Source organism: Aplidium turbinatum, chromosome 6 (assembly GCF_918807975.1).
Source record: "Aplidium turbinatum chromosome 6, kaAplTurb1.1, whole genome shotgun sequence".
Classification (NCBI taxonomy): domain Eukaryota; kingdom Metazoa; phylum Chordata; class Ascidiacea; order Aplousobranchia; family Polyclinidae; genus Aplidium; species Aplidium turbinatum.
Genome location: NC_137477.1, coordinates 21,659,988 through 21,670,630, shown reverse-complemented (window position 1 = coordinate 21,670,630; position 10,643 = coordinate 21,659,988). Strand labels below are relative to the sequence as shown.

Sequence of the window (10,643 nt, the reverse complement as noted above, 5' to 3'; positions counted from 1 at the left end):
GCACAGTCAGGAACCTGTTACCCCTCTTCCTACTCCCAGTAGGGACGCATCGCTGTCCAGGAGCCCATTCATAGTAGCCAGATTAACGTCTTTTGCTGTTTAAAGAAAAAAGAAGATGGGAATACTGTTACAGAAGGTCGATTCAGCAGCTTATCATACAAGGCCGTGTTTATCTCGGCCAGAGGGCCCAGCCATTTTCGTCTGTCCAATGTTTTTTGGATAGGAAATAAAAATTGTAAAATCTCGCTAGAAAAGATTGATATTTATTGTCGGTCATCATTTGCTCATTGCTATTTCAAAGCAACAAAATCAGTAAATCCATGTCGTTTTGTAAAGTGCTTTGACAAAACTAAAACAAGACTCGCTTTCTTGGAAAGTTTATATCAGTAGGCTACTGGGTAGATTATTACTTTTGTAACATTAAGTGAAGGCAAAGGTATTGGATAATTGACAGGTAGAAGCTTTGGTATAGATATTACCGGGATCATTTCAAAGTTTCAAACGTTATTTTGGAATCTACCACCGGAAGGTAACTCCACAACACATCATATTTTGAAGCAGAAAAAAGTGCTTTTGCATCCACCCCAGCTTTTTGTTTTTAGAATACATCCTGTGTCACATCTCTTTGGTCTCGGTTGTTTAAAAACGTTGCAACATTTGGCGCTGTGTCGTCGAAACAACGGAGAAAACAAAACAAGGAGGGCTTTAGCGTATTTTGATAGGGAAAAGTTAATATTGCATAAAAACGGTTCTTGTTAATTAAAAATCATTCTCCAAACAAATGTACAGTATATCAAAACTGATTAATTGCAATGCATGCACAGAGGAAATAAAGAATAATCGTAAAAAAATATCTCAAACATTAAAAATAAGGAATGGCTGTAGTGATCCCTGACTTTGTTTGGATATCCTAGGGTTGAAGAAGCTTCTTTTGAGTTTTGCATACTTGTTTCGAGGCTTTGAACCACTCACAAGCCAGGTACCGTAGTCAATTTACAAACTGTTAATTGTAGTCAAGCGTTTTTTTGTATGTTAATTGCGGCACTGTTTTTGCCACCTTGTTGAAGTGCTATTGGAAAAGTTTCTGTCGGCGTTTTCATTATAAACGTGGCTTTTAACACGCTTTTCGAAACCAACCACGATGAAATAAATTCTAGGGGATTTTGTTTCTGACAGTGCTGAACAGACAAACTGCAGGTTTTCATAATCTTATTAGTGTTGTTCTTAGACGAGTGCATGCTACGCGAAAAGACATCGAGCAGCAATGTTGATTGGAATCATAGACTCCATAAGTAAAGGACTGGAACCTCCCATGCTCGGGGTTTGTAACTTGAGTCCGAATGATTAACTTGAGTCCTGGCTTAAATGACTTCTAGAGAAGCTAGAAACACAATCTTGGATTCTATATTAGGGTTTTTGAGGATGGCGAGTTCAATAGTGTTACTTTCAACAATACCTGATGTCATTTTCAAGGTCAAAATATCATATTTTAAGGTCAAATTACAGAATTTTAGTCATTTCTGCCCATTTTTACGTCTAAATCGTAAAGCAAAACTATTTCAAAGAAGTCTGTGACAAAATATGATATTGTGCACCTACTGCATCTATTGTGTAAGATATTTTTTCTACACTGCGTAAGTTCTTTTTGTTTATTTTCGGAAATATTTTGGTGATTTCATATGCCCTAGCAAAACATTGCGGTTCCAAAGCCTTTGTGACGTAACAATTTATTGAAATCAAAGCTGTAATTTGCATGGCAAGACTGAAATGCGTTGCCGGTTTCATATTGCTGAGTTGTTATCCTTTGTAGATGCACGTTTAGCTAGTAGTATAGGCTAATGCTGCTTGTACTACTTTAGCTAACATTCAATTGAAAGCTTATGTCCTCAATGTAAGTGACAAAGAAAAGCCTTTGGGATGCCTCAGGGGGCAAGAAAAGCTTTCCAACTAGTGATAGACATTGTCTATTATAGTGTAATCTTGTTATGTATTGTCAATTTGTGTATTATATTGTAATCATTGACTCTTTTAGATAATAGCCATAGTGTTGAGAAATACATATGATGTTTATGTAATAGCATATTTCGTCACAAACTTCTTTCAAACAGTTTTGCTTTACGATTTAGACGCAAAAATGACCAAAATTCTGTAATTTGACCTTAAAATATAATATTTTGACCTTGAAAATGACCTCAAACGGTGTTGAAAATAACACTATTGAACTCGCCATCCTCAAAAACCCTAATATGAAATCCAAGATAGTGTTTCTAGCTTCTCTAGAAGTCATTTAAACCAGGACTCAAGTTGATCATTCAGACTCAAGTTAAAAACCCCGAGATCGTCAGTTTCCAGTCCTTTACTTAAGGAGTCTATGATTGGAATACTTTAACCCCAACCACGCTCTTACATTGACAAGCAATTAATTAAATCGGGTTGGCAGATGAAATTAGGGATTTTGTGTGTGTGTTTTGCTGTTGTCGCCACCAACAAAAGCATCGTGATATTTAAACCTTTTAAAGAAACTGAACTATTCTCTATAAGTTTAAAAAACTGTTTTGAAGACGAACAGCTTTTTATGAATGTTGTTTCATTGAATTTACGGAAGCTCAAACTATTGCTTTCACTGAACTACACTGGTTCCACTCAACGAAACAATACAGGCTGGGTTGATGTGGCAATTTATTTCAAGCTCTCTTCAGCAGTCTCTTAGCGGATTGGCTCACTTGCGGCACATAGTGACGACGCATCAGATGTAAATCCCACATGACAGCGCAATGTCCTTTGCTATGAACCGGGTCTTCAATGTCCGCCTGGAAGGTTCCTAAACAACACAAAGTGATTGCTCTAGTCTACACCTACAGTCCTACAGGGTGAACAGAAAGTCCTTGGACCAACTTACCAAAGATTTATTACTAGAAAATAAATAAAATTTCATCAAAATGGTATCACAATGAGAGCTGAGAATACTAGAAATTTATTTATTTTTAATGTGGCCGCCCTTCACTGGGATAACTCTCTCAATTCTTTGTCGGAAGTTTTCGATCGAGGCACGTAGCTAATCCTGAGGTGTATTGGCTCATTCCCACAGGAGTGATTGCTTCAGAGCATCAACACTTGGGTAAGCAACGGAACAGGCCTTTATCTCCAATAACGACCACACACAAAACTCCATTGGTGTTAAATCAAGCGATGAGGGAGGCCACATTTTCTTGTTCCAGAATCTTGAAAGTTGACGTGAGCACCAGTCCTGATTCTTTTTTGATGTATGGGATGGTGCAGCATCTTGGTGGAATGTGAAGGGCTGATCTTTGTAGTGTTTCTTCGTCTCTTCAAGGGCTGGAACCAAAATATCGTTGGTGTAGCGATCTAAATCGATTTTAACCCCTTGTTCCAAAAAATCAGAAGAGACTTTTAAGTTTTCGAGATGGCGGCACACACCATTACAGAAAACGGTTTTTGACGCCCATAAACTGTTCTCACAGAATCATTAATATCTGCGTTTGCATTGATTCTATCATTCTGATTATCAAACTGAGCTTCAATTGTGAAGAGTTTTCGTCTGAAAAAAAAAAGATCTCTTGCCATGCCTGCCTTCAGTCTCTGAGAAGAATCTGTGCTCTTTCAAGTCTCCTTTGCTTTTGGAGAAGTGTAAGAAACTGCCGTTTTATCATCTTGTAAGGAGACAACTTGTTCACACTGAAGTGTTGCTTACATTCATGTCTTTGGCCATTTGACGGATGTATCTGTTTGAGTTTCTCCTCACCCTTTCTCGGACAGCCTTAATTACTTTCTTTGTTCGAGCAGTGCGAGGTTCTCCACTCCTACGACGATCTTCAGATGTACCAAGTTCCTTAAATCTATTCACAACATGGTAAACGGTGGATTTGGCAACTTTTAAGAGCTTAATGATCTCAGAGTTGGTTTCCCCGCGCGATGGAGCTGAATGATGGGTTCTCTTTGGCTCATTTTAGACCTTACAATTAATGCTTAGAGAGGTAAGCAAGGTATTTAGCATATTAAAATGCATATGACATTTAATATGTTTAATCATAAAATGAAAAAATGTCCAAGAACTTTCTGTTCACGCTGTAGTTAACGAAGATTTCCAAATAACATCAACATCACGAGTATTTAATGCAAATCAACAACCAACAACATGCAAACCAACCTAGCTGAGATGACTCCGAGTCGAATAAGGAACTTGTTTTGCTGTTGCTGTCCAGTAGCTTTCCAACCTGATTCAATACACTGACGACATGGTTTGGCCGACGTAGTTGCATTGACAACGTCATCAGTCTCTTTATGAACGCACACAATGACGTCAGGGTGACCTGTTAAGTGCAAATACCGCATATGAACTTGGTTGTTTGACTTATGTCGTTTTTCCGTAGAAAATTCGGTGGTCGAAAATTTAGATTAAGTAGACAGAAAGGCAAGAAAAGCAATCTTTGTGCTCATCTGCAATCATGTTTGTGTTTCTTGCCAAACCGTGTGCTATCGAATTGAAACCTTTCCGAGCGTCGTGCATTTAGGCTCTCACCACTCAGATTTGCTGCTGAGAAGTGAGAAATGACTTCTTGGTACAATAAACACTTATTTCGATGTTTCGTCGACCAGGCATTAGCACTTTAAGCAGCTTCAGCAAACAGAAGACCTGGTAATGTCTATCTGACAGAGTCGTAACGTTAAATTGACCAAATGTCGAAATGAAAGTCAGATTATCACAATAGTTTATGTTACTTTTGGATCAACACGACACTGTATAAGTGTATAATCCTTTGAATGAGATGCCTGGTGAGTGGTGATGTGGTGAACAGTGAACAGCCTCGTTTAATCATTGACAATATTTCATGCAAGTTACACACCAAGCCAACGAGTCCAACAGAATGGTAGCAAAAAACACAGTTTTAAATCGAGAAACTTAATACGTACAGTTCACTGCAACAGCATCCAGAAAAATACCTGTTTTTTTCGTTTGCAAAACATCATGTCCACGCTTTTTATCATGACGTCTAGGTTTTTCTGCTCATGTTTCCGTTGCGTGGCGAGTTCCGGGATAACCTTGTACATGATCTTATAAAATTCGACGGGATCTATGTTAATTACTTCGCCTTGCCCGGACAATATCTGCAAAAAGAAGAATTAGCCTAGCAGTTTTGTAGAACGAAAGAGCAGATGTATGATAGGTTAGGACGTTTAGTATTTTCTCTTATTTACGCCAAAAGCAGAGACTGTAAGATTTCAAAACGTAAATTTAAAAAAAGAAAAGAATAAACGATCCTTGATCAATTTTGAAAAAAAACGTTGAATTTGATTTTTCACTTGATTTAAGCTAATTTTGGTGTGCTGATTTCAAAACTTGCGTTCCCCAGTGTAATAATACGTCGCCCACTGATGCAATTTCATCACTTGACATAGTCCAACCCCATCTTTTTCCGTTATTAGAAACAGAAAAAGCAAACATACAGTCAATACATAATACAAGAGCATTTTTCCTACTTGAAAAACGGTGTAAATGCAGTGCAGATTTTCTCTTTCATTCATTGTTCCAGTGGAGATTAGTTGTTGCAGAACTTTAAGAAGGTCTCCGAAAAAATCGATGTTGATAAGGTGAGCGTACTTGGCTAGCCCTTCAAGTACGGTTGGCAGGATAGTGCGACAGTCACTCGACTGGCCGTTCTGAAAAATAATTTATGTTTTCTTAGGCAGGCATGTCTGAAACCCAGATATCACATGCAATGTACTGAAGCTGTTTTTTTTTCGCTGAGAGTTTTCGGTCATTTGTCCGAAATGACTTGAAAAAATTCGGTCATTTTGTATTTATTTCGGTCATTTTTTCTGAGGAAAATATTTCCTTTCAAGTAGCTAATACAAACCAAAATTTGCACTTCCTGACTAGCCACAACATTAAGTTTCGCTGAGAAACGTTGTCGTGTTTTATCTGAGAAAAGACAAACGTTTGACTATATTTTTTTTCGGACATTTTGACCGAATTGAGTATATTTTTTTCGGACATTTTGACAGAATTGACTATATTTTTTTCGGACATTTTGCTAAAAAATCGGTCAATGACCAATAAATGACTGAAAAAAAAACAAAAAAACCCAGTACTGAAGGCACAAGATAATTGGCACATTGTTTTGGATTACATCGAACAAATCTTCATAATTGAAAGATCACTTTCAAATCAAACAGCAACCTCGGCCAGGTCTTTCTTATATGATTAAAATTACGTTTAATTTTTATTCAGTCGTGACAAGAGCCCGTGCTAACGGTCAAATGAATAAATGAAAAGTACCTTGTGCTTCAAAATCCTAAAATAAATCAAAAATATCTGCTGGACGATCTCAGTGTGGATTTTGGTACGTTCATCTTTGTCTTCTGTGGCTGCTATTTCTTTCAACTCGTTATTTAAACCCTGCTGTTTCTTCATGTGTTTCCTTTCGCGTCTTGACATCATTTTCTTTTCCTCTTTTTTCTTTTGCTTTTCTGTTTTATTTAATCCAACACCAATCATGGAGTAATCCACATTTTTGATTCTAGAAATACAAAGAAGCTTTGTCTCGTCTTCAGTTAGATAGATTACGTTTCTTATTGAACAAAGCCGGTCGACCTTAATGTTTCGAGATAAAAACCAGGCTTCTTTGAAGTAAAATGGAGATATACAGTATAGCGAACATTATTCTACCACAATCCTGTACCCAAAAACACAGCAACCCATTCTATGAAAAACATGTCTAAATAATTTAGAACAGCTTTAAAATCAATGGAGATGAATAGAAAGGTAATAAACCATCACTGAAAAAACTAACTACTGTATCACAAAATACAAGTTTAGCCTGCTTCGTTCAAAGAGATATACCGGTACCGTATATAATATATTTGGTGAGTAAGCAATAGGCTTTCTACAAACCTCATGCTCAGGAGAGAATTGAGAAACTCAGGTTTTATGTTTCTAGGTCCTCTATCTTTTGCAAGACGAGCCATTGCCTTTACAGCATTGAGCGAGGGTGCTCCTTGCTTGTCGTCACCAAACAAAGTGCTCATGGCATCGCAACAAAGTTTGCGCATTGTGCAGTCTTTGTCGTCATTTGCAATGCGTACCAACACCCCGGTGATATTTGCATGAAAGTTGAAGTGACTTGTACTTTTGAATAAGTCCGTTAGTGCATGGATGGCAATTTCACCCAAACTTCGACAGGCTTCAGGAGAAATTAATATCGATTTTCCTGGAAAATAAAAGGGAAAATTATGAAGTGAAGATCAATCTCCTCTCTTATGCATGATGAGTTTTCTTAATTTTGTTTATTTTACAGCTTTCCATTTCAAGTAAAAACCATTCGTGGGCAAATAATAAAGTTTAGTGATGATTGCTACATAATTTGTATAGGCCATTGATGGACAGTTAAAATAAAAATGTTGAGCATAACCAATGACCAGTTGACCACCAGTCTGTTTTTACCAATACCAGTACAGAAATTAGTCACATACCAGGTAAATGTACAATCCATCTTATCGCATTAATTCTGAAACCCTTAACTAAAAGCATTTAAAAGGAAGAATAAGTATTGGTTAATTGTATGTCAGTTGAGCTATTCAATAAACCAGTTAACTGCGGAGAACTATTCTAATAGCTTGAATCTTCCGTCACACAATGACATACGGTAATCAAAAGACATGAAGCATGCAGCGCAACTGTTGAAGAACCACATTGTTCACACAATGTGACAATTGTGACATTGTGACAACAGTCTGGTTGGCATTGTGAACTGAACAGTCTGCAAATTGTTGTTTATGACACTTCATCTTAATCTGATGTGATCACAATAATACCAGTAGTGCATATCTATGGAATGCACAGAATAAACGCCAAAGGCAAAACAAGCAATTTGGTGTTCATTCTCAGACAGTAAATTCTGTCATTTTTAGAATGATACAATGTCTATCGACAGTGTAGAAATGACCGATTTTTCTGGCAGGGTTGTAATTGTCATTAGTCATATAAAATATACAGTATACATTTAAAAGAAGACAAACCAGGTCGTATTCTGCGTTGTATCATTTTTTCTATCAATTTAAGAAAGAGTTGATATTGACATAAAAGCCCTTCTTCAAAGTCAGTCAAGGATTTTACTTCTTTACTTAACTTCACTTGTTTTTCTTTCTCAGTCCTCTCCCTAATTCTGTAACCTAAAAATATATTTTAGTTAGCTATCACAACACCATCAAAACCAACTATTTCGTGAGGCATCATTATTCCCATTTCACTATGGTAAAGAAACAACCAATGCTACATCTCAGGCCTCGAAATTTGTACTTTTTTCCGGCGGTCAAGCATGTCCTACCGGACTGGCCCTTTCAGCGGACATTTAATATCTCCACCGGACATATTTTTTGCATGTAGATTTAGCACAAAATCACACTACAGTATTGTGTGGTCGTGTTTGTAGAAGAAGGTTTTTTACAACAGAATAACTCTGCAATAGTTGATGGTTTAATTAACTGACCAAATGTGTCAAACACCCTCCCTTCTGTGCAAAAATTCTATTTCCATCAGTATCAGCGTGAATAAGGTCGCCACATTCGCCTAAGCAAGTGCGGAGCCCAGCTGAGACTTGCTTCTCTGTGACGTTTCTTTTTAACAAACGATCAATGTAACGCAATAACCCTCATTGTTAAAATAGAATACATATCCTGCCGAAAAGTTCAGACAACTTTATTTCAAGGCAACATTGCAAGGTGTTGAAATGATGTAAAAATGGCTACTTTTGCCATCAGCTTGTTAACCAAGCCACTTTAATGTGATCTTTAAAGGAATTGCCTGCACTATTATTGTTTCAGCTCCGTATTTGTTCGCGTTACACAAACAATTGTAACAATTCAAATTTAAAATATATTTTTGCTGCATTAGCTCTATTTTTGTCAAGAATTTTGCGGCGGTCATTTATGACCGACCAATGAGTCGGCTTCGGCAGACATTCGAGGTCATTCCGGAGGTCATGTCCGCCATGACCGCCGGATATTTCGAGGCCTGCATCTCTTGTAAATTAGAAAAAAATAGGCTGCAGTACTTGTTTCATTACACACCATTATGAAGTTATATGACTACCGGTAACTGTATAAATAAATATTATAAATATACTTAAAAGCACATTTAAAAAGTAAAGTAGTTTTACTTAATATAAGTTCAACCACAGTAACTTAAATAGCCATAATAATTTACACAAATAGCATCTTAATTGCTCTATATTTTTACTAACCTTGGTAGAAATTTAGAAATGACAACAACGTTATTAATAAACAAAGTGTTACGGTTAATCACCTGGGATGATGTCTACAAAGATGCAGCCCAAAGAAGCGGTAGCCAGTTTTCTTACAGTAACTAATGATTCGGGAGAATCTCGATCTTCCAACATCAACCGAAGTTGCTTAATTTTCCGGAAGTTTGCTTGAGGATCAGCCACTATGTCGGACGCAAGTTTTGCAATAAGCGCTTTCTTTTGCTCAATAATTTTTCTTCGTTCAACCAATAATTCTCTTGCTGACTTAAGTGGTTCATTTTTGGGAATTGTTTTTTCAGAAACAATTGGCATATCTTCCCCTGGCTCTTCTTCCACATCTTCTATTATTTCTTCATATGTCTGTTGAACAATTTTTCCAGAAGAAACTTTGATGGGAAGGAGATTTCTCACTTTGATTCTTTTGTTATTTTTTGATTGATTATTTAAAAATCGTGGCTTTTTCTCGCACTCAAGCAATTCACTTTCGTCATCTTCATTCACAACTTTTGAAAATTTTCTTTTCTTATTTTGCATTTTCTTTCATACAGAGCAGCAAGAGAAATATAAAAGCACTAAGCAAAATAAATCTTATAATTTTATACAACACAGTTTACAACTCTACATAGGTAAAATAAAATCATTATATACCATACGGTAGGCTACTACATATATATAGTTTATATCAGAGCAGAGCAAAGTAAACTTGCTGATTTAGATTTCCTGAAAGCGCAAAATCCACCAGGGCCTTTTACCACTTCTAAGGAAGTGACTGCTTACCTTCAAAGTGATGCTGTAACAGATCACATAAAGAACAAAAGACTTTGCACTGAAGTTCGCTATGCAAAGAAGACATGCCTCTCTCCAAAAATCAAGTGCTTCAATATTCCGACTGAAACGACACTGTAAAAATTCCAGATTTGAAGACTATGCTAACAACCTTATCAGCTAGTTAGATAATTCACGTTCATGTGCAACTATAGCAATGTCAGACCTCCAAAGTGTTCTTTCTGCTATGCATTTGCTTACAGAGGCAAATTCAAGCTCAACATCAAATGACCAGGAATCTGATTCTGCAGCACCAGCCTATCAAGTTGGTAAGTTCGCAGCTGCCATTTGGATTGAAGGAAGCGAATAACACTGGTACCTTGCTAACATTGTTGAAGTTGTGATTGATGATGCCTTACTACTTACATACTTCAAGAAGGTTGGCAACAGTAGAGATGGAGGAATATGGATTCCCTGAAAATCCTGAACTTCTTGTTACTGATACTTATCAGATCATACATAATACCTTGGATGTGTCGACTTGTGTTGTATGTCAGATCTGCCCGAATCAAATACTGTGTTTCAAATGAAACAGTT

At 36.9% G+C, this 10,643-nt stretch overlaps 1 protein-coding gene across 1 annotated transcript; it reads right to left on the bottom strand.

Annotated features, from left to right (window-relative positions):
- Nucleotides 1–2,667: 2,667 nt before the first annotated feature.
- On the bottom strand, nt 2,668–9,895 carry LOC145772015 (nucleolar complex protein 3 homolog). The gene is made up of 8 exons (XM_082583820.1): nt 9,323–9,895; nt 8,038–8,190; nt 6,914–7,229; nt 6,299–6,539; nt 5,500–5,679; nt 4,963–5,127; nt 4,169–4,331; nt 2,668–2,821 (listed from the first exon to the last, which is right to left on the bottom strand). Exons 1-8 carry the CDS (start codon nt 9,813–9,815, stop codon nt 2,685–2,687), a joined length of 1,848 nt encoding a protein of 615 aa, XP_082439946.1. The 5' UTR covers nt 9,816–9,895; the 3' UTR covers nt 2,668–2,684.
- Between the last annotated feature and the right edge of the window lie 748 nt (nt 9,896–10,643).

What these genes read in the sequence shown, in the direction of transcription:
- LOC145772015 (XM_082583820.1), bottom strand. Translation starts at nt 9,815, where the DNA reads ATGCAAAATAAGAAAAGAAAATTTTCAAAAGTTGTGAATGAAGATGAC. An exon ending in CTTTGTAGACATCATCCCAG is followed by an intron (nt 8,191 to 9,322) that starts GTGATTAACCGT and finishes ATATATTTTTAG; the next exon opens with GTTACAGAATTAGGGAGAGG. An exon ending in GCATTTACACCGTTTTTCAA is followed by an intron (nt 5,128 to 5,499) that starts GTAGGAAAAATG and finishes TTCTTTTTGCAG; the next exon opens with ATATTGTCCGGGCAAGGCGA.